This window comes from Astyanax mexicanus, chromosome 9 (assembly GCF_023375975.1).
Source record: "Astyanax mexicanus isolate ESR-SI-001 chromosome 9, AstMex3_surface, whole genome shotgun sequence".
In the NCBI taxonomy this organism is placed as follows: domain Eukaryota; kingdom Metazoa; phylum Chordata; class Actinopteri; order Characiformes; family Acestrorhamphidae; genus Astyanax; species Astyanax mexicanus.
In genome coordinates this window covers 38666620-38691612 of record NC_064416.1, presented here as the reverse complement: position 1 = coordinate 38691612, position 24993 = coordinate 38666620, and the positions used below count along the sequence as shown (strand labels likewise).

General features: G+C 39.8%; 1 protein-coding gene and 1 long non-coding RNA gene across 2 annotated transcripts in view; one reads left to right on the top strand and one right to left on the bottom strand.

Moving 5' to 3' along the window:
* LOC125804591 (uncharacterized) overlaps positions 1 to 24993 on the top strand; it is a 349596-nt gene that overhangs the window by 323012 nt on the left and 1591 nt on the right. The window lies entirely within an intron of this gene.
* tars3 (threonyl-tRNA synthetase 3) lies at positions 123 to 24717 on the bottom strand. Its single transcript, XM_022679828.2, has 19 exons — positions 24345 to 24717; positions 23091 to 23183; positions 21632 to 21819; positions 21127 to 21250; positions 20341 to 20465; positions 20044 to 20161; positions 19872 to 19936; positions 19617 to 19695; positions 18885 to 19031; positions 16624 to 16722; positions 14738 to 14904; positions 12492 to 12654; positions 11942 to 12079; positions 9370 to 9447; positions 6197 to 6297; positions 5953 to 6057; positions 5769 to 5841; positions 4036 to 4150; positions 123 to 1454 (listed from the first exon to the last, which is right to left on the bottom strand). Exons 1-19 carry the CDS (start codon positions 24696 to 24698, stop codon positions 1306 to 1308), a joined length of 2481 nt encoding a protein of 826 aa, XP_022535549.2. The 5' UTR covers positions 24699 to 24717; the 3' UTR covers positions 123 to 1305.

Genomic DNA, 24993 nt, shown 5'->3' with positions numbered 1-24993 from the left:
ATATAAACACCTGTTATGTGATGGCCTCAGTGCTTTATAAGAGAACACTAGTGAAAAAACATCATTATTAAAAGACCAAGGAACTCGTCTCTACTTACACACACAAAATATGAGGCCATTAGTTTGTTTTTGAAAAGGCTTTTATTCTTCATAAATAGCAGCAGGACATTATTTACTTCACATTTACTTCCCATCGTCACGTAACATCAACTTTTCCCTTTACTGGAACACAATTTTTGAATATTACAGACTGACCGTTCATTGTACTGTATGTACTTTTATATGCAAGCATTTAGTGTATGTCACAAAACTGCATCAAAGTGAAGACATTTTGTAGACATTTTCACAAGTGCTCCAGCCAAACGCCACCTCTGCCAGCCTGCCTTCCCACGTGCCTACAGAACTGAGAGATTTTATATGCACTGAAAAATTATTCTGCCTTGTTACATAAAGACATTTCATACAATCTCAAATCCATCATGAATGGCTTTCTTCTAATGCCGCCATTTCCTCCGCAGAACTCCGTCTGTCCCTTTTTCTATATCTAACATTACTTTCTGCATTGCGTTTTACCATGTCCTTTCTGCCTTAACTGAGCAAAGCTCTAAATAACATGATCCCAGTTCAAAACAGGAAAAAGAACCTTCACAGTTTCATAAACAGGTTTTTAAAAGGAGCTACTTCAGTGTTTTTCACCCTAATTAAGCATTTGATTTGATTTACTGTATGCTGTACAGTTGATTGCCATGGGCAATAGTTTTAATGTGTTTCCTTGTATCTGGTGAAGTTTAATGCCATGAATCTTACAATATTGATCACACAATATTTTTTGTGTGAATAAAACTTTGTATCTCCATTTTCAACCATTTTCTTACATGATTTAAAAAAAAAACACCAATATCATGTCAATTTTACGAGGTGTGGACCAATAGAAATGCTTCTAAACAATCTTCAGATTAAAGTGGAATTGATTATTTAGCAGTCCTGTCAAAAATCGAAAATAGGATATTTGGTCATTTTTTTATATATTAGGATGTAACAGCTATATACTGTATATAGTCACACAAATAGTTATTCATAGACTTCAGCTACTTTCTCAGCAACAGATGATCTTTCTATGCGAGGTTGAAGTCAACAGAATTTCGTTTTATACAAGGAAATGTGTTAAAACTATTGTCAAATGCTGCAGATGCCCTATATATTAATTTGTTTGAAATTAAATGATTATTTTTATACTTTTAGGTATGCAATCTATGAATGAGAGCTACTGGTTCCTTTAAACTGAGATCAGGCCAGAGTTTTAGTTTAGAAAACTTCCTCTGCATTCCTGCACCGGGACTGTTTAAGGAGAGTAAGCCGGGCCAGAACCTCCGCCACAGTCAGCTCTCCGTGAACCTTGTTGTCCCTCGTGCGCACGTTGACGCTGTTAGTCATCTTCTCCTTCTCACCCACCACTGCCAAGGACAACATCAAGAAAAAAAAAAAGAAAGAAAGAAAAAACAAATTACACATGATGTCCATGTTAGTCACAGTGCCTGCACTACAAGAAGCAACAGCTGGCATAACAGCACTGCACGCTACATTTGGAAACGGGCCTAAGATTCATTCACATTGCCAGAATGGAAGCACGTGCTGGAAACAAACATACAGTAGGTTTGATTCCATGTCGTATATGCAGGGACTAGTAGTAGTGTTACTACACTAGTCCTGTTCTCCCTCTACCCAAACTAAATAATTAGATAATCAATTAATATTAGACAGATATATAGACCTCCACGGCTGCTCTGCTAACAGAGTAAGGCACAAGGTGTTAAAAGTATTCGCATTGATTACTCAAGTAGAAGCACAGATACTAGGGTTTAAAATACACAAGCTTTGTTTTTTTACAATTTATTTCTAAATTTCTCCCTAATTTAGCTAGGCCAATTGTCCCACCCATCACAAGGAGGGTGAAGAATAGCACATGCCTCGTTCGATACATGCAAAGTCAGTCTTTTCAAACTGCTGCTGATGCAGCATGACCGAGTAGCATCATTGTGTGCTCTGAGGAAAGCACAGTGATTCGGTTCTGATACATCAGCTCACAGACGCCTTGTGCTGATCAACATCACCCTAGGAGTGATGAGGGGAAAGAGAGCCATCTACCCACCCAAAAGAGAGACGGACAATTGTGTTCTCTTGGGGCTCCGGCAGATGAAGGCAAGCTGCATGACTGGGATTCAAACCAGTGATCTCCCCATCATAGTGGCAGTGCTTAGTCCGCAGGACCCCTCTGCACCCTAAATACACAAGCTTTTTATTCAAGTAAAAGTACTGGTTTCAAAAGTACATAAAGTATAAAAGTAAAGGTAATGTAAGGGGGGAAAATGCTGTTAAGGACAAAAGCTTAGCCTATAGTGCACTAACCCCCTTTGACGAGTGCAGGTGTGATGGACTGAATATAAACCAATAGGGTGTCAGAATTGTATGTGTTTATACTTCTCTACATCAAACCACAGTCAAATTCACTCAACCTGGATGGAGAGATTTATCTGGGTAGGGTTTTTTTTCTTTTGAATGATAAGAAGCCAGAATGGAAATAAGCTGTTTTTAAAATGTAAGGAGTAAAAAAGGAGTAGAAGTAAAGAGTCACCTGAAAAATAATTACCATAGTAAAGAATAAATATAAAGTATCTGTACTTCATGACTTGACACCTCTGCTTTGGCCAAGATACAGCAAAAGACCAAAACTTGCCAGTATTTGAGACTGGCTACTGACTTTCATTGCTGAATCAACTCAATTCTTCACAACAATGCCCCAAAATTAGGTGATCTGGACAATTACAATCACCAAAAGCAAAATTTTCTTGATTTCAGAGGACACACAGAATGAGCAGGTGTTTGAACACATTTGTCTATACAGTGAATATACAGAGAACATAGCCTCAAACAAGCTTTCCATGTGAACATTGAACAAATACTATACACCAGTGTTTCCCAGTCCTCATATTTGAGTACCTCCTTTTATGCATTGATCAGTGTTCCCTAGCACTTACACACCCACTTCAGCTCTGGACAGCCTTGTTAATGATCCAATTACTTGGATCAAGTGGGAAAGGAGTAGAGTTAATCATCAAAATGAGCAGGAAAGCCGTTCTTCAGCGGTCTGCCAAAGGAATCATGAGGGTTGTTTTTTAATTGTGTTTTAATTGTGTGGTGAACACTGTTCCTTTAACAAGGTCAATGCTAAGTCTTGGTTTGCTTTGTTTTCATACAGCAAAAAAATCAAATTAAAACAAAATCGCATGAGAGCATTCTCTCCATTGATTGGTCAGATCTGTCTTGGGCGGGATCAAGAAAGTAAATACAAAAAGAAGGTCCTGTGTTTTGGATTAGTGCATATTTCTGCAGTGCAGTTTAAAGCATGGAGCGAAGGCGGAGTCTCCCTATATATCTCTACAATAATCAATGTTAAAAATTCTTACTGTTTATAGATCAGCTCTTGACTGAGGTATAAAAAAATGCCGTTTATCAAAATAATAATGACGGGCTGGATATTTTGGGCCCGATCTGAGCTCTACATCAGACAAAGGCTCATTTTGAGTCGTGTTTATACTTGACTGATAGATAGTCTTCAGATCCCACTGTTCCATTTGGATAAAAAGAAACCTTTTTTGCATTAGTTAAGTGTTTTCCCCCCCATTTAGTTTTCCTACAATTTTATATATATATATAAAAAAAAAAAAAAATAAATGTTGCATGTATACCAGCAATACATAATAGAAGGCATTACCACTCATAGTAGACAGCGCAGTGGATAGTAATGATTGTGACCAGAGGTGACTGGCTAGGATTCTTCTTCACGCATACAGAAAGTTACTGTGGCAGAAATCTCATCCACATTCAGTGCAGAAGCTCCCCCACATACAAATCCCACAGGTCAGTGCCGCAGCAAAGTAAAGCTCCCATTGGACATGGTAAAAGTGATGGGACACAAGACCAGTTATCTAAATCTGTACAGCAATGCAGCTCACACCGCATGTGATATTTTCTTACCTAGAATGAAGTTGTACTGAGCTAGCTGAGCATTGCGAATTTTCTTGTTTAGAAGGCAACTGGAGTCGAGGTCTGCGTCCGCCATGAAGCCCGCCTCTACAAACTGCTTACACACCTGCAGAGGAAAAAAAAAAATCACATCTGCAGTGAGTCATCCAATAACTAAAACATGGCTCTCTGCCCAGAGTTACCAAGCATCTAACAAAAACAGCACATTGATTTACTGCAGAATCAGGACGGCCCTGCCCATATCACTGCAGTTATTATAATGCAAAAAATTACATACATCAATATGAAACTAATGGTTTGCTATATTCTGTTATCTATGATAAAGTAGAGTGTATAGAAAAGACAAAACAGTGAATCATATAGCATCGGAAATGAGCTTCACATATTATATTCATTTTCTATTATATGACTCACTTTGTACATCACTAGTTTGTAATCTCCCTTTCTTTTGTATCCTCTGTTTACACAGGCAGCCTCGCATCTTTTTGCCAATTTTGTTTCCCAAATTGCTTGTCATTGAACTCTTTTTTTTTTTTCTTCGTTTTTTTCCCCCACAAATTAGACACATTTCAATACATAAAAATACAGTTGTCTAAAATCTGATTCACTTTTTGCACAGTGTTTCTTCTGATACTAACAGCACACTGTTTGTGCTTGAAGCATGTACCAATATAAAAAGTTCATATTTGTAATCACCACATTGCTTTACTCTTGTTTGTGCTAGTTTTGACTGAAAACAAATGCCCAAGTTAAAATTATAGACTATTTCTGTCACAGATACTAGTGCATCTTAATATTTGAACATCAATGCTTCCCTCTACTGAAAACTTTTCTACAGATGCAGATTTAATTTTCCAGCAGAACTTGGCAAACTGCCCACACTGCCAAAAGTACCAATTTGTCTTATGTAAAAATTTAAGTTTCTGAGATACTGATTTTTGGGTTTTCATTAGTTGAAATAATATTTCAACTAATTATTAACAATAAAAGAAAAAAAATGTTAAAATAGATCACTCTGTGTGTGATACATCTATATAATATATGAGCTTCACATTTTGAACTGAATTACTGAAAAATATATTTTATGAGATGCACTAGCATATGAAAATGAGGTATGTCATGATTGGCTGCTCAGTACTTTGTTTTTCAAAAGCAGCCCAAACTGAAGCACTCATTAGCTAGGTTTCAATGCCTATGCTTTAGTAGAGACACATCTTTGGGTTGCTTTTGGATGGCTTTTGAAAAACAAAATACTGCATTTTACAGATGCTAAATCAAGGGAGGCTGTTCCAAACTGAAGAATTCCTTCATAAACATGAGAGAAATACAGCCAGTGTTTGAAGTGTTCTGAAGCATGCAACATAATATTCTTTATGGTCCTCTGTTACCTACAATTCTCTGAGGGGGGAAAAAGTAGAAAAAAAAATAATAATAAAAAAAAAGCAGAAAATCAAAATAAAACAAATATGGTAATTAATAAATTTTAACATTTTTGTAGAGATTGAAGCTTTGTTCTACAGCTACATTCAATTGATACAAATAATACTACATGTATTTAAGTGTGTCTCTGCCCATGAACTAAAAAGGATTTCCAGCATTGAGAATTCCCACTAACTCTGCCAAGATTAGGGGTAATCCATGTCTAGGAAACTGGACCATGTTTTTGTTGCTGTTGTTAATGACAATAAAACAAAGGCTGATAGGATTACAGTAGAGTAACCTACCTTACTGGCGTATTCTTCAAGGAATGGATTAACAGGCACTAACATCACCTGACGTGGGGATAACCACAGTGGCCTGAAAAAAAAAAAAAAAAAAAAGCACTGAAAAACATCAGGCAATGTTTATGCATGCGTCACATTTACATCAGTTAGTAAATACAGTAATTATATATGTATTTTATTGTACCATTTTCCTGCATAGTTTTCTGTAAGAATGGCAATCATCCTCTCTACTGAGCCCAGAATAGCACGATGGATAATAACCGGCCTGGCTTTGTCATCTCCATCTTTCCTACAAAGAAATATAAAAACATCGTCAGCATGCTTTCAAGGAAACATCACAAATTCCTCTAACACAACGCTGAGTGATGAACAGGACCAGATTTACAGTTCCGTTAATCATGCAGCGACAATATCAAACACTTCCTCACCCCACATATGTCAAGTCAAATCGAATAGGCAGCTGGAAGTCCAGCTGAATGGTGGCACATTGGTGATAGCGCCCGATGGCATCTTTAATCTTGATGTCAATCTGTGAAATTGGAAAAAGAAAACAAATAAAATTAATTATAGATTTTATTTAAAACTTAATTCACAAAGTGCATTTACTGTACATGTACTGTCAGTAATCTGATCAATGCATTTACATGAACTAAACAGACTGACAGCAGAATGAATGGGCCTTCTAGTAACACTAATCATAGAATCCATTTACAGATAAAATACTGTCCTTCAACTTAAAGGGCTTGCTGGTTGTGCTAAAAGTAGAGGATGGCCAGTGTCCCCTTTACAGTGGAGATCTATGCAAGCATAGCAGATCACTAGAAACTGTTCATGAGGTTTTTATTATTGTTTTTATTTTATCAGTGACTCAAGATATGTTTCTATAGCCCTATCCGGATGGGATTAGTTTCTCAGGGGGACGTCTGTGACTGCAATTGAAAAACAGGAGGATCAGTGAGTTTTTAGGCTTTTTTGGTCAGGTGACATCACGTTCAGTAGCTCCTCCATTTCCACTGCTGTTGGTGTTTACGTGGATCTCCGTGAAAATGTGCGCCCCATGTGTAATAACGGTGCATGAAAGTGGACAAATAGCTATTTTATTAAACGCGAGGAGTCGAAACTTAGAGATGTGGATCCGGACGGGACTAAAATTATCAGAGGACCATGGAGTTCAGCAAAAAACTGTATTTAAAACAGCCTGCAATTTTCTCAGAAGACATCTGACAAAAACATATACATGCTCAATCCGAACAGGAATATTTATATGGAATATTTATATTTATATATATATATATATATTTATATATATATATATATATATATATATATATATATATATATATATATATATATATATATATATATATATATATATATATATATTGTGGTAGGCCCCTGGGGTTAGGGGCGTGACCACTGTGACCCGGAAGGAGGAAGCTCACAGAGAACACAGACACGGGGAGTAAATGAACTCAAACGTACCTTTATTTTAAATGCCCTCCACCACACCCAAAAACAACTCAAAACATAATGCTAGCCCAGTGGGGCTCTATAGTTCAGTAGTTTCTTTAGTTTCTTTTGTTTTAGCATCCGCGCAGCCTCAGCCCTCAGCTCCCCAGTCAAAGTCCCCCCAAATGATGACGGAGGCTGAGTATATGTGCCTGTCTCAACTGGCGGCTCAATCAGCCCTCATACGGGCCAGCTGAGACAGGCATGGCTTTGCAGTCTGGCGTGGGGCGGACCCACAACTCCCCCGCCTCCTCACGCCACAGTCTGGCTGAGCGGCTGCTCCCGATAGCGCCGGGGCTGGCTGAGCGGCTGCTCCCGATAGCGCCGGGGCTTGCGGAGCGGCGGCTCTCGATAGCGCCGGGGCTTGCGGAGCGGCGGCTCTTGGTAGCGCCGGGGCATTCGGAGCGGCGGCTCTCGGTAGCGCCGGGGCTTGTGGAGCGGCGGCTCTCGGTAGCGCCGGGGCTTGCGGAGCGGCGGCTCTTGGTAGCGCCGGGGCTTGCGGAGCGGCGGCTCTCGGTAGCGCCGGGGCATTCGGAGCGGCGGCTCTCGGTAGCGCCGGGGCTTGTGGAGCGGCGGCTCTCGGTAGCGCCGGGGCTTGTGGAGCGGCGGCTCTCGGTAGCGCCGGGGCTTGTGGAGCGGCGGCTCTCGGTAGCGCTGGGGCTTGTGGAGCGGCGGCTCTCGGTAGCTCCGGGGCTGGATGAGCGGCGGCTCTCGGTAGCGCCGGGGCTGGATCGGCCTCGCTCTTGTCAGGACCGTTCTCCCCCCTCCACGACTCCGACTCGGCCGCCGAAGAGTTTCGTGGGAGAGGCGGGGCGGAGTCGGACTTTAGCCGGGGCAGAGAGGCGCAGAACTCGTCCTCCTCCTCCGGGAAGACGCAGCAGCAGCAGAAGTCTGGGCCGGTGTGAGCGCAGTCCGCCTCGCGGTGTCTGGGCTCCGGACACCACTCGCACCAGCCGAGCTCGGGGCGAGGCGTCCACTGCTGCTGCAGCCGCCTCTCGCTGGCGTCCTCCCACCGCTGACGGAGCCACTCCGGCAGGAGAGAGGAGAAGGGGAAATCCCCAGCTTCACCGCTGCAGAGCGGTGGAGAGAAGCTGGGGGCGGGCTCTGGCTCGCGCAGTAGGGCGGAGAAGGGGAATTCCCCGGCGTCACACCAGAGAGGCGGTGAGTAGCCGGGGGCGGGCCTCCCCTTTTTCCTCCGGCGAGGCATTTATTTTTTTTTTTTTTGTTTAGAAAAAAAAAGGCAAAACGAAACTGAGGTGTGGCTTCGGGCGGCCAAACAAAGGCACGATTTGAGTCCACCCCAGCCCCGTGTCGTGCTCCACTCCGCGGCTTCCTTCCAACCAGGTCACTGGACCCCGCCCAAAAGGGGCGGTTCCCGCATTCTCCACCACTGTGGTAGGCCCCTGGGGTTAGGGGCGTGACCACTGTGACCCGGAAGGAGGAAGCTCACAAAGAACACAGACACCGGGACTAAATGAACTCAAACGTACCTTTATTTTAAATGCCCTCCACCACACCCAAAAACAATTCAAAACATAATGCTAGCCCAGTGGGGCTCTATAGTTCAGTAGTTTCTTTAGTTTCTTTTGTTTTAGCGTCCGCGCAGCCTCAGCTCCCCAGTCAAAGTCCCCCCAAATGATGACGGAGGCTGAGTATATATGCCTGTCTCAACTGGCGGCTCAATCAGCCCTCATGCGGGCCAGCTGAGATAGGCATGGCTTTGCGCTCTGGCGTGGGGCGGACCCACAACTCCCCCGCCTCCTCACGCCACAATATATATATATATATATATATATATATATATATATATATATATATATATATATATATATATATATATATAAATATTCCATATAAATATTCCTGTTCGGATTGACCATGTAAAAAAAAAAAAAAAAAAAAAAAAAAAAAGGATTCTTCTCCTTAAGAATGTAAAAGCACTGAAAAATATCATTATTGATCTTACATCCAGCTCTCTATCAGATTCCTTAATCTGAATGTATACCTTAAACTGACCTAAGAAACAGAATATGCTGTTGCCATGACTCCTTATATAAATCAACAACTAACTGCTGTATTCTGATGGACTAACCTTTGGCCCATAAAATGCTCCATCCCCTGGATTTAGTTTCCAAGGCTCACCAAACTCATTCAAGCTGTTTTCAAGTTGCTGCAAAAAAGAGAAGAAAAGCGAACTTTAGATTAGAATGTGACTTGAGAACTTAGAGCAGAAACACTATATTTTATATACATCTGTCCTAATGCTTATAAGAATAAGAATAAACAGACATTTACTTTACTACTTGTACATATGCAATATACAATATATGGACAGAAGTATTGGGACAGCTGCTCATTAACTGTTTCTTCCAAAAACAAGAGTATTCAACAAGAGCAGGATAAACCCTTATTTGAGTAACTTTCTCTACTGTCTAGTTAAACATTGCTTTTTTTGATTGCATTTAGGTGCATTAGTGAGGTCAGGATTTAAGATGATCTCTAACATCCCCTAACTCCAACAAAGTATTGAATGTAGCTCCATCATATAATTTCATTATTTTACATAACACAGTTACACAGTAAATGTTTATTTGCTCCAGAGAGTCTTATTCTTTTCACAGTACTTTTCTTTACAGGTACTACAAAAGCTGTGTGTGTCCACAGACAGTTTCTCAGACATTAATTAAACCTAGGTGTAGATAACATTCCTTTTTGTCTAATTCTCCAAAATTTTATGACATTTCTTTTTTTAAATAATTTTATTTCTAATTTTTCCTATTTTCTCCCCAATTTACACAGCCAAACCCAACCCACTTCTTAGGACCCCCCCCCTTTCACTAGTGATGCCCCAACACACCAGGAGGGTGAAGACTAACACATGCTTCCTCCGATACATGTGAAGCCAGCCACCACTTCTTTTCGAGCTGCTGCTGATGCACTTGGAGGGAAGCGCAGGGACTCGTTTCTGATACCTCAGCTCACAGATGCCCAGTGCTGCGGATATTACCGTATTTTTCGGACTATAAGGCGCACTTAAAAACGTTTAATTTTCACAAAAATTGACAGTGCGTCTTATAATACGGTGCGCCTTTTGTATGGATTTTACTCGTCAGGTTGTAAGGAGCAGTAAACACACACTCCGTGCAGCGTTATAGAGAGTTTCAGTGCTATACAGAGTCCAGAGCCGTGCAGCTCCGAGGCTGAGCAGCAATAGCATTAGCTAGATGCTAACCGCTAAGCTAGCTAGCTTATTCACTGAGATCAGTATTATCTAAATTTTACTCGTCAGGTTGTAAGGAGCAGTAAACACACACTCCGTGCAGCGTTATACAGAGTTTCAGTGCTATACAGAGTCCAGAGCCGTGCAGCTCCGAGGCTGGAGCAGCAAATAGCATTAGCTAGCTTATTCACTGTTCAGAGATCAGTATTATCTAAATTTTACCCGTCAGGTGTAAGGAGCAGTAAACACACACTCCGTGCAGAGCCGTGCCGCTCCGAGGCTGGAGCAGCAATAGCATTAGCTAGATGCTAACCGCTTAGCTAGCTAGCTTTTTCACTGTTCAGAGATCAGTATTTTCTAAATTTAGCACTTTTAATACTGCTGGAGCAGTATTATTAGAGTTAGATGCTAATCGCTAAGCGTTCACCGTTCAGAGGTGAGTTATCGGCCTGTAAGTCTGTGCTGCTTTGCCTGGCTAGCATTAGCTAGATGCTAAGCGCTAACTCTCTCAGAGGTGAGTTTTATCAGCCTGTAATCTGCTTGTTTACTGTGTTAAAACAAGCTACGGGGGACGAATCGCTAGCTAATATCTCACTGTCTTACCAGAACACGCAGGATTACTCAGTGTAACGCTGTCGTTTAAGTTTGGGTTAACTTTACTAGTTTAGGTGACTAGCTAGCGTGCTAGCGGATAGCTATGCTAACGCTGGTGCAGCAAGCCTTAGTGGACATCTGGAAATCTAAGCTTACTGTAAATAAACTGAAGCACGTTACTCACCCAAATAAACAGTTTTCAGGAGAGGAATCTGTGTAGATTAATATCCAGCACTCGTTTGACTTTGAAAGAGCTATATTTTGTATACTGAGACGCTCCACCGGCAAGCGACCACCCCCGGTGGGGGAAGGGAAACATGGCGCCACCCCTGTTCACTTTGATATAGGCACCCTTTCTAGTGTCACTTAACGCGCCTTATAATGCGATGCGCCCTATGTATGGAAAAATAGCAGAAAATAGGCGTTCTTTGATAGTGCGTCTTATAATACGGTGCGCCTTATAGTCCGAAAAATACGGTACCCTAGGAGTGATGTGAGGAGAGAGCGTCATCTACCCACCAGGAGGGAGCAGGGCCAATTGTGCTCCCTCTGAGCGTCGGAAGCTTGATGGTAAAGCTGCATGAGCTGGGGTTCGAACCGGTGACCTCCCGCTCATAGTGGCAACGCTTTAGACCACTGGACCACTCGGCGCACCCAGCTGACATCATTTATAAACATCATTTAAATGATAACTGTCGTATCAGACAACTGATGCATTAACACAATGCTAACCAGTGCAGACATTTGCTGGCTAAGTAATGGAAGCATAGGACAGCCAATCAGAGAGATTGAATCCAGGCCACGGATGGCCGTAGCATCACTGATGGACGTGTTATCTAGAAAACACTACCTTTTCAGCCTGGTTCCAGACAGCGATGTCACCGAGGAACTTCTCAGGCCGGGTGGAGAGATGTAGCTGGAAGGAGAAGCCGAATACATCATAGACGCAGCGCAGGAAGTCCAGACAACCCTTCATCTCTGACTCAATCTGGAAGAAGAGAAATTGAAAGAATGAGAGGCTCAGAGAACTGATTTTATCTCTGGTTGTCACACCAATGCACAGTCCTTAAGACCAATTTATATTTGTAGGGCGCTTGCACAGGCTACACCATATACAACACATTGACCTGATACAGAAGTAAATACTGGCCTATACTATGCAGAAACAGACTTGATGTGGTAAAAGGAATCCACACACCTGTTCTTTCAACATCTACTGACGTTTCCACGAGAACCTTAAAATCCTCTAACGAAGCAGATTCTTCTGTACACAGTACCATGTTCCACAAACTAATTAAGGCTTAAGTTACAATTTGATTTTGTGATTGTTATTATTGACATTAACACCCTGTGAAGTGGGATTAACTTATACAACATTATCCTGCCTCTGGCTGGAATACCTGTTCCATAGTGCAGAAGATGTGAGCATCGTCCTGCTGGAAGCGGCGAACCCTGGTGAGTCCAGTGAGTGTACCAGAGAGCTCGTTACGATGCAGCACACCAAAATCTGCCAGCCTGAGGGGAAGCTCTCTCCAGGACCGCGGCCGGTGGCCAAACATCAGACTAAGAGAGCAAAACAGAAAGAATAAGAGTGAGAGAAACCTCCACAATCCATTCCTGTGATGTCACAAGAACCAACTTATTTACATATGAGCCTATTAAATCTATAGCAGCTAAGGACTGCCTGTTTATGTTAACAGGGGTGTCCAAACTTTTTTTGTTGGGGGCCAGAAGGAGAAATATATTTGAAGTCACGGGCCACAGACTCTATAATAAAACAAATAATGAAATATACCACTTTAAATAATACATTTTCCTGATTACTTTCATTTACACATCATTTTACTTGACTTACTATCTTTATCTATCTTTGACAGTGTTGTGTAAACTAAGATTTTTCCAATTGATGTTTCATTTCATGTCTCTTAATATTAAACTCCTCATTTACGGAAACTTTTAGACTCTTTGGCCTGTTTTTCTGCGCTAGAAATGCACACTCTCTCCGCTTTTAGACTCTTTGGTCCGTTTTCTGCGCTAGAACTGTACACTCTCTCCGCTTTTAGACTCTTTGGCCCGTTTTTCTGCACTAGAACTGCGCACCCTCTCCGCTTTTAGACTCTTTGGCCCATTTTTCTGCTCTAGAAATGCGCACTCTCTCCGCTTTTACACTCTTTGGCCCGTTTTTCTGCGCTAGAAATGTGCACCCTCTCCCCTTTTAGACTCTTTGGCCCGTTTCTGACACCTAGCGTTCAAACTTTGAATCTCACATTATAAAAACCTGCTTAACAGATGGCCAACTTTCATTCTATTTCTAAAATACCTCGCGGGGCCGCTCCAAAAAAGGAAACGGGCTACAAATGGCCCGCGGGCCATAGTTGACACCCCTGATGTTAAGATATAAGGAGTAGTTCAACCTGGAACTATTTTTTTTTTGGAAAGGAGGCAAAACAGACCAACAGCCATGGATACAATGACAGACTATTTCACTGTATAGTGCATAGTGAGTCATGGTCACATGGTCTGTCGCTTTGGTACAAAACCAGTGTCCCGGGCCTAAAAGAAAACATGTATGGACTTCTAACATGTAAGTATGGACCTATAGATGAGCACACTTATGATCATTTGTGGTAACTTATGGCCATACCAACAAAAAATCCAGAAATTAAAGCATTTCAAATTTTAGTTATTGAGGTGCAGAGCTGGATAAACTTATATAAATATATAAATATATATTATGATTAAGAAGATACAGGCAACAAATGTTGATAGTACAGTACTATACGATCTGCAGTTTGTAACATTCAAACCCATACAAGTCTCATAGCCATCCCAATCCTGGTTAAATTACTATTAGTGCTCTTTAAACGTCTCAACAACTCCCACTAGCATATTTACAGGTGCATCTCCAAAAATGAGAATATCATTAAAATGTTACTTTATTTCAGTAATTTAGTTCAAAATGTGAAACTCATTATATAGATGTATTACACACAGAGTGATCTATTTTAAGCATTCATTTCTTTTAATGTTGAGGATTATGGCTTACAGCCATTGAAAACCCAAAAATCAGTGTCTGAGAAAATGTGAATATTATACAAGATCAACTGGTACTTTTGGCATTGTGGGCAGTGGGCCAAGTCCTGCTGGAAAATGAATCCCCATCTCCATAAAATTTGTCAGCAGAGGGAAGGATGAAGTAGACCAACACCAGCAGATGACATGTCTCTCCATCAAACCATCACTGATCATCAGTAAATTTTGCATTTAATTTGTAAATCAAAAGGACCAGAGTCTGGAGGAAGCTCCAAACAGAGTATATTAGAAGAGCCCCTACACTGCAAAGTTTCAAATCCAATCTGAATATGTTCCTGTTTGATCAGCTTTTGGCTCAGTTAAAACATCTGTTGTAAATTAAAACATCCTGTAATAGTACTTTTCTCCTCATTCTTATGCTTTCATTATTTTTTTTTAAAATGCTGTATGTTTAATCGTTATGTTTCTCTTGCTTTTTAATGATTAGATTTTATTTTCAAAAGATTTAAGTGTTTTTTGCTTATTCAATTTTATTTTATCATTGCATTATGTTGTTTATATTATTACAGTTCTTCTATTCTTTTCCATTTCATTTTCTATTTTGTGATCATACCAGTGTCCAGGGCAGTTCATGGGCTTGAGGGCGAAGACGTCCTGTTCCACAGGGAAGGAGAACATATTTTCACTGTAGTGCTGCCAGTGACCCGACGTCTCCCACAGCTTACTGTTGTAGATGTTGGGTGAAGCCACCTCCTGAAATCCTCTCCTCCAATACTCCTCCTGAACATAGAGTACAGTCAGATCATTATTTTAATTAAAGCTGTTTGGATGCAAGCAGATGTGTATAATTTTGTTTGTGTAATTCTAAGCTACACTGTAAATGAGTCACACCAGGACTCCCCAAGTGAGTCACAACATAGTCCAAGGGGAGTTGAGAAATTGATGCTACTTAAAGGAGAAATCTGGTAAGAAATGGACTTGGGGTCTACTGAAACATGTGATGATGAGTACAAACTTTTGTCTAATAGTCCACTTCCATTCACCCCCAGCATTCTGAAATACAGCACTTTTAGCTGATGCTCCTAACAGGCTTACACACAAGTAGCTCCACACTTCATTGGTAGAGTTCAGAGGGAGCTGACCTTAAAACAAGGTACTGAGAGCTCTGAAAGTGCACAGGTATTTAAAAAGACTATTTATACACACACACACACACACACACACACACACACACACACACATACACACACACACACACACACACACACACACACACACACACACACACACAGACAAACACACACACATACACACACAGTACCTTGACATTAAGATTTGTCGACACAATAAGTTGACTGACAAGCACAAACAAATAAATGGTTCATACACTTTTCAACCAATACATTTTTATGACTTTTCCATGCCTTCGTGGCCAATTTTAATGGGCATACGATCTTTAAAACATCAGCAAATACATTGCAAGAAACAAAAAACAAAAAAAATCAATGTCTAAATTGGTTACATTAGGACTATATCTTACCTAAAATGAATATTCACTAGTTGAATAACATTTCTGCTTATGTTGCACATATCTGCCTTATTATATGCGTCTGAATAAAAATAAAAAGAGAGCTTTAAATCCGCAATTGTCTCTCAATGAGTGAATTTACAGTTATAGCTAAAGCTGAAACTCCAGTCTGAATAGGACCCACATAAACAATTTTATTATTTCAATAATTGCAAATATTTTTCTCAAATTTCCATGATTTATCCAAACCTTTCTGGGTATTTTTCATCTTGCAAAACATATCCAGGCCTGGAAATTGATATTTTTAAACTCCATGCCTTTTCTAGGTTTTTCATGACCGCACAAACCCTGCAAATAGGTAGGATGGGGAAACAGATTGCCAAATTAATAACCGTCATATTCTGCCATCTTAGTAATATTTGCCATATTGTGTTGCACTGCAGCAATTCCAGTCCAAATCTAATGAGAATTCATGAGACTTATTAGCTGTAGGCACATGCGTACTTCAGTCGACTTACCCCGACTTAATTTTTGGAAGGCGGTGCCCCAAGACCTACCTGAAGCTACTGTGTGTATAATCAGCCTTTTAATTAACTTCCTGTGCACTTTTAAACTTTCTCAATGCATTGTTCTAAATATCAGGGCCCTCAGAATTCCACTTGTGAAGTGTGGAGCTACTTTGAGCAATTAAAAAGCAATTTCTTTTCATAAGTAGCACTATGCCCCTATTCATTTCATTGTAAGCCTGTGGGGGGCATCAGCTAAAAGCTCTGTATTTTGGAACGCTGGGGGTGAATGGAGATAAGCTACTGGCTAAGGCTTTGAGACTCCAGTGGACCACAGTTAGAGCTATTATTCACACATGGAGAAAACATGTCATTTAAAACGATCACATAAAAACTGTCAAATAAAAAAAACTATACTTTTTCACAGCATTGTAGATCTTTAAGAGAGTCAGTGCAGAGACGTACCCTGATGAACTCAGTGAGAGTGTTGTAGATGTAGGCCCCCCGCGGCAGGAAAAAACAGCTTCCTGGACTCAGATCATGAAAGAAGAACAGCTCCTGATCCTGGAATAGATCATAGTGAGAGAGATAGAAAGAGATAAGAAGAAAATAAAAGGGAGAAAAAGAAAAGTGGACTTAGAGACTACTCATGTTCTCAGTAGGAGGACGAGAGCTGCCGAAGTTTTCCATCTCCACAGGGAATCGAGGCGACACATGGCATCAAATCTGCTCTCAACTCATACCACAAACTGTTCCGAGGTCCCGTCAACTCCACAAATCCCACAATCGCATGGCACCGGGCCAGGAGAGAACAGAGTAAATCATATGGCATTATAGCACTCGATGTGCTCTTCTGTTCTTTTCTTCTCAGAGACACGAGTGAAAATAGTATCCGTTAAAAGTGTCCCCCCTATAGATTCTTTGGTCTAATTAGTAGGCAATCAGCCATATATCCTACTGAGAGATAGTGGGAGAGAACAGGAAGCTCTTCTTGAAGCTTCTCTTGAAGAACCAGCTGGTAATCACGGGAACAGTGGAGGATATCGATCACACTTTAATTGAGGCTCTGACACAAGCGCAGTCTTCGCTTCCCATTTCTTCACCATGACGGACGGAGAAGGAGTGGAGATATGTTCTGTGCATTGAGAGAACATTTCAAGCACATTTATGGACACTCTTAGACACAGTACAGGTGACTCATAACCTGCATTTCATAACTGTCTTCACTAACTTCTGTACTTCAGCCACTGCTTCAAGGACACAAGTATTACAGTAAATATTAATATTTTTGGTCCTTTCTTTATTAATGTCTGTATTATTTTGTTTCTAAACAGAAAGCAGAAGCATTTCTAAGCATAGAAAGGAAAATATATTGTGTTTAAATGGTTCCAGTGTGCTGAAACGACCATCACTGCTAAACCTAATATATCTAAAAACTGGGGTGTCGGGTCACTTTCGCGGGAGTTCTTCTGGCCACGTCACACGTCTTTACCTACTTACGTCACACGTACAGCCTCTAAAAGAGGATCCGGCTCAGTTTTACTGAACACAAGTGGCAGGTGGAGCAAAGGAGACTTCAAAAGGGGAGAAGCTCTGACCTCATTAGCTCATTCATCCATAGTAAAAACAAAGAAATGAAGGAGTGAAGTTTCTGACTCTTTCTCTCTCTCTGACTGAACATAACCTGGAATCGGATTCAAAGGAGACCGCATCAAACCCGAACAGGTTAAAATGATTCTTCCGCATGCTCGTGCAATTACCCATTCTCACCAGAGAGAACCCTAAATCCCAAAACTTACAGACATTAGTTTTAAATGTTCAAATTTTCACACACTGTAAATGAGTACGATGATATGGAATATATTTTATAGAGGATATTTTAATGTAAATAAAGGAATGTAAAATTAAGTTATATTTATATTTATAATGTCGATTAAAATACTAGTATTTTCTTGTATGTTTCCAATGTGAGGTGCTGGAAAAAAGAATGCATGATAAATAGCATAGAGGATTTTTTACTTTATTGCAAACCTCTCAGCTTGGTTGTAAGGATTTCTGAATTAGAACTGAATTTGCTGAGTATAAAAGACCTTTTTTTACACATGTAGTTGATTTCTTTGGTCCGGATCAATTGAAGAGTTTGTTTACTTGGAGCGGTTTTCTCCTTTGGCTTGGTTTCACACAGGCATAAACCTAAACTCACCAAAATGCGCACCAATTCACCACACAAGCACAATGTGTCCTCTGATTGGTCGGAGCTGTCTTGCTTCAGTGAAGCTGCTTTAACACAGAACACTAAAAATTTGCTGCTGCACTTTCAAACACAGTGTTTTTGATGGGACATAAAGCACAGATGTCCGTGTAGTAAACGGAGTCACGCGGCTGAGAGCAGTGAATGCTGCACATACTGCGTTCTTAGTGTGTAAACAGCATGGAGCGGCAGAGACAGCGTTTGTTAGTAATTAGTGTTATCTAGCTAACATATCAGAATGAATTGCACTTTATCAGCAGTTTAGCTTAAAAACGATCTAGAATTGTCTGTGAAAACAAATAAGCAACTCTAGCAGAAATCACATCCACATTCAATACAGATGACCCCTTTAGCTTCAATTGGACATGGCAGAGGTCAGATTCTGTCCCATGATTTTTGGCGTGTCAGTGGAATACTAATTCTTAAAACAGGACCACCAAAGCAGGCTGGCTGAGTTATACAATCTCTATCCTACCTTTCCAATTTTGCGGTGGTCTCGGTTCTTGGCCTCCTCCTGAAAGCGCTCCCACTCCTTCAGCATCTTGCTGTCGGGGAAAGAAATGCCGTAGATGCGCTGAAGGGTCTCCATGTCTGAGCGGCCTTCCCAGTATGTGGCTGAGTTCTAGAAATCCACAAAAAGCATGCTGTAGTGGTACAAGACTGAAAATGAAGTGACAGATGACGATGAAACTGCATTTACATGAAAATCAAATGAAGATCAAACCAGTCCTGTTTTCTTCAATTTGCCAAAATAAAAAATCTCTTATTATGTTCCTAAGCAAATATGACCTCTAAATCCAGCGACACTTATTACTATGGGTGGGACAAAACAGCACTAATCACGACACATCATATCATTGTTGAACTTATTAAAATTCTTGCTTCTTTATTCCTCACGATTGCATTAAATCAACCTGTGGTGAAGAATATTACTTTTCAAATTCTGCGAAATTGCGGCCAATAAATCAATCATTCCTGGTGTTCGCCTATCTAGGAGTATACTTATCCTCTTCAGTAACACAGATGCTGTGAAGTATCACAGAGGATTGTCGTGAGATATATTGAGTATCACAGAATGTGAATTGTGAAAATACCATATCGTTGTGTCCTCCGATTCCCACCCCTATTTATTACCATGCTTTATCAACAAACTGGGCTAGATAATCTCCTTTACTTTAAAACTAATTTTTCATTAAGATTCTCTTACCTTGTAGATCTTTAGTGCCTTAATCTTGCCAGTATGACGTACATGAGGACCTCGACACAGGTCAATGAGGGGACCGCATCTAGAAATATGAACAGATTAGAAATATAGTCTCTCTAAACCACTTAGACAAGAGTATTTTAGCATGAAAAGACACTTTAGAAACACTGGAGTGCTGTCTGTAAAAACAACTATAATCGCACTACAAATTACACTGGATTGTATCCGCTCAGTACAATGATTTAAATCTGAATTTACCTGTAAACAGTAGTGGTTGGAGTTTCCACTTTCTCGTTCAGGATACGACATTTAAACTTGTTATACTGTAGAAAAAAGTGATTATTCAAATAAGGGAAAAAGAATAAAGTTTATATATTAATATAACATATTCTGTATATATATATAAAATATTCTGTGGCCAGTGTTTTACCTTAAACATCTCTAGTAGTGTTTCTTTGCTGATCTCCAATCTCTCAAATGGCTGTTTATCCTTCATAATGCTCTTACAAAGTGTCTCTAAATCTCCAAACTCAGTGCTCGACACTCCTCTAAGAGAAATAAAACCAGGCCAGTAAAGTGTCTGTTTCTGATATCTGATCACCATTACCTTATTAGAAATTAAAACTACTCAAAGAAGAAAAAAAAGTATCACTGTTCAGTCAACACACAATTATACCCCACAAGTACACACTAAATATGGCCTAATGGTCATAAGCTTTACACTTACTTTTGCTCATCCAGGAACATGTCGTAGTAAAAGCCGTTTTCGATGGGTGGCCCGTAACAGAGGCAGCCCCCATAGAAACGCTCCATAGCTTCACCCAGGATATGAGCACTAGAGTGCCAGTATACCTTTAAAAAAAAAAAAAAAACAGATAATAAAGAAAGATAATAGCATAATATACCACAGTTAAATAAAACAAAATATGATACTAAAAGCCATATCTATAAAGAAACACAAGCAAGCCAGCCTGTTTCACCCATTTGAGTTGAGTTTAGGTCAGGGGATTTTTGCTTACTACATAATTCCATATGTGCCTATTAATTATGTTCATGTTTTAATATTAATCTAAAGTGAAGAAAATTAATTAAATAAAGTAATAAAGTAAAATGACATTGTTAAATGGTACTGTATATCCACGAAAAAAAATAGGGGTTGAAAAAAAAAAAAAATCTACACAGCAATACAGTACATCGATGTTTTTGTTCACAAAAATGTATTGCAATTTAATTTTTTTTTCTGCACACTTATGTTGCCAGTTAAACGTCTTAGTGTAGCGTAGTTGGGTTCCCAGAAAATCTTACAGCACTTCATGGTTTCCTCAGCTGACAACTTTTATGGAGATGTGGATTTCATTTTCTAGCAGGACTTTTCCAGCACACTGCTAAAAGTACCAATTGATCTTACATAATATTCTAATTTTGTAATTTTTATATAATATTCGATTTTTTATTCTAATGGGCAATATAAAAAAAGTTTAATATCAAATATTTAAAAGCGTCAGATACTCACGGCTTGAGCGTCTTCATGGTCGAAGCGCAAAAGCTCCAGTGAACAGTCCTTCTCCAGCGGCCGGTCCAGATCCCACAGGCCACCGTCCACACGGGCAATCACACAGTTATCAGCCAGACCCTGACTGCAGCAATACACAGACACAACACACATCATAGAACGCAGCGTTTTTATGGAATATCTTATAGCACTTCATGCTTCCCTCTACTGACAACTTTTATTTCATTTTCCAGCAGAACTACCCACACTGCCAAAAGTACCAATTGGTCTGATTTTCTGAGACACTGATATTTGGGTTTTCATTGTCTGTAAGCCATAATCATCAAAAATAAAAGAAATAAACATTTAAAATAGATCACTCTGTGTGTAATACATCTATATATAATATGTGAATTTCATATTTTTAATGAATTAATGAAATAAAGTAATTTTTTAATGACATTATAATATTATGAGATGACTAGTATATACTAGTTGTGTAAATAAAAAAATACTATATGTATACCTGATGCCACAGGCCAGCTGGTATGGGGTGGTGATCCAAGACTGAGCCTCCACTTTCTGTCCATCAGGCAGGACGACTGAAATGGGCTGGCTGTTAGCCGCCTGCTTGGCCAGAATGGCGTCGCTCTCCTTCTTCAGTCGATTGTACAGCTCTAAGCGCTCGGAGATGTAGCTCGGCCAAGGCTTTAGCTGTAGTGGGCAAAGATGCATGTTAGCATGAGGCTAATCTTGCAGGTATTAGAGCTTAGCTAACTCAGCTGGACACTGGCAGTTTTTTAAATGTTGCATCATTCATGAAGTCATCTAGGTAGCTATATGAATGAGGTTCTACTGATCCCATGCAGTGATTTCCAGTATAGATTCAACAGCATGCACAAGCAATCACCATGTATTGTCCCCTACACACCAGGATTTTAAGGTTTATTATTTACAGTTTTCATAATGTTATTTAAAGAGCATTTTTTTTAGAATTGCTTCTCAAATTTGAAACATGGAGCCCACAGTTGCTTCTGAAGGCTCACTCTCTCTAAATGCTCTTTTAAAACCCAGTCACATGAGTTAGTTCCAATATTCCTATTGCAGCTGGTGCAGAACCGGACTCTCTAAATCTGAATAAAACCAAAGACATGGCTGTTGACTTGAGGAGGGCACAAGGTTTTCTTTTATTAGCATGTTCATCATGCCATTACCAGGAGCACTAGTTACATAAATAACCCTTAACCCTGTTAAATCCTTGTCTGAAAGAAAATTTACTAACGCTAAATGGAACCTCACATACAGAATCACCCACACAATATATGCTAATTACTGCAACTATCTTTATTTATAATAATTACAGAGAGTAGGAGTCTGACTGGAACAGACACAGTCTTACTGTGATATAATAAGTATAATTAGAGTCTGGACAGACTGATCCCGCTGCTGATCACGGGTCAGTACTAACATGGACACACACCAAAGCCAGTCTAAAAAGAAGGCAGGCTTTATGATGCAATAGCAATGCAATCTATACGGGCTGTGGATCATGAGCTCACTCTTCTGTTCAGTGCTGTAATCATAATTCAGACAGAAAAATCTAGTTTAAACTAGTCTGATACACCCTGCTGTAATTTTCTGATTCATATTCATGAAAAACATGTTTTAGTGATGCTTAACTAGTATAGGCTATTAACAATTTGGTATAGTCACCGCTTAAGAACAAGACAAGGCAGATTAAGTGTTTATCATCATCATCATGTGTTTAGGTTACATTTCCTCAAGCCTTTTTTTCGTGTTAATATTTTGTGTGTTTATAATTTATATTAATATATGCTTGTGACTGTTTATGTATATGAGCATTTTATATACACATACATGCTCTGTTCTATATATTGCTTTGGAGGGTTGAGGCAAGATTGAAAGAGCTTGTTTCTTCTAGTTTTGTATTTCAAAGAAGATCTATAAATAAAAAATATATATACTTCTCCCGCTCCAGCTTCTCCTTTGGGTTTCTCCTTCTTTTTGCTCTTCTCTGCTGCATTTTGGGCATCTGGAGTTTTCGGCAGAGCAGCATTCTGGAGTGTGCATTTCAAAAGAGAACAAAATATTAAAATACAAATCATATTAATACATCTCCCAAAATGAGCAAGCAACATCTAAAAGGAAAGGTCCATTATATTTAGCATTATTTGGTTCTGTATAAGAGCTGATCTAAACTGACAGAAGGACACAGAAAAAATACAACAATAAATTTGCTTTGTGGCATCTTCATTATTTCAGCACACACTGTAACTGTGATATGATGGGTTGTATACTGGTAACATTAAAGGTTGGACTGTGTTTTATTTAGCTAGGGCTGCGTAATATATTGCTTTAACATCGATATTGCAATGCGCTTCCCTCAAAAAAAAAAAAGTAAATTAATTATTTAATTAAAAATAAATAAATAAATAAATTGCTACATAATTAAAACTTTCAACAAAACACAGTGCAGCTGTCCATAAAAAAAAGTGTATCGTCCAAAACAGCAACTTTACAGGAGCGCAAAAAAAAAAACTTCTTAACTTTCAATGGTAATGAATACAAAAGGATTTTATTTTATTTTAGGTAATTCTGAAGAATTCCTATTGGTCCATTTATCAAGACTTTTTCACACAGAGTAAGGGATAATGTGTGTGTGTTCACATGCTCACTACACTAAAATCAAAATCAACAAAATGTTAAATATTGTTTAGTATTGGACAGCGACGATATACACATTTAATGTGTGTTTAATTTCGCATAATTTTGCTGTCTGGGATGTACTATTGTATTTCTTTAGTGAGGAGAGCCTATTAATGTCAAAGATCCAGCGTGTCCACTTTTATGTTTCACTATTTACAAAAATATAAAAATAATATAAAATAAATATTAAATAAAATAAATATTTTATTATAAAATAATATAATAAACAGAGTATTTTGGTACTACCCTACTATTTCATCATTATCTTTGTCAGTGACATGAAATATTAAATTAAATTGACAGTTTTATTTTTTGCAATTATTTCTGGGGCAATATTTTATACAGCAAAACAGGTTATTGTGACAGGCCTACACAAAATACACTGTTTTAAGGTTTGGATTTAATTTAGCTTATATTACACATAGGCCATATCACTCCCCCAGCTCTCCCCAGTGATAATAACCCTGGTATAATTAATAAATCTCTGTTATGAGTGTATCAGTGTATCAGACCTTGTTCTGGGCTGTGTCTCTGGAGGTTGTTTCTCTGGTGCTCCTCTGTTTCTCCTGAACGCTGTTGTTGTTGTTGGTGGTGGTGGTGGTGGTGGTGTTACCGGGCTCTGGGTCTCGGCGCGGCTCCGGTCCCGGTCCCGGTCCCGGCTCGGCCTGCAGGCCGCGGCGGAGGTGTATCAGCCGGTATCTGAGCTTCTCGTTCTCGCTGCGCAGGTTCTCCAGCTCAGCGCTGCTCGCCAGCTCCGCGGCGACCTGCCCGCTAACCAGCCCGTCCCGCAGGCGGCCGATCTCCCGCCCCAGAGCCTCGATCTGCCGCTCCTGAGCGGCTAAACGTGCCGCCATGCGGTCCGCCATGTTTAAATCCCCCTTTCCGTCTGACCCCCGGGGTCTCTTATTTATTTCATTTATAATAAACTGGACTTTAGAGATATGGAGACATCTAGTGGACATTTATGATATTTAACTGAACACAAAGTAATTCACACTCAGACTTCAGATATATACAGCTCTGGAAAAAAAATGAGACCACTTACAATTATGAGTTTTTTAATTTCACCAAATTGAAAACCTCTGGAATATAATCAAGAAGAAGAAGAATGATCACAAGCCAATATACAAACCAAGCTGAACTATTGCTGAATTTTAGCAG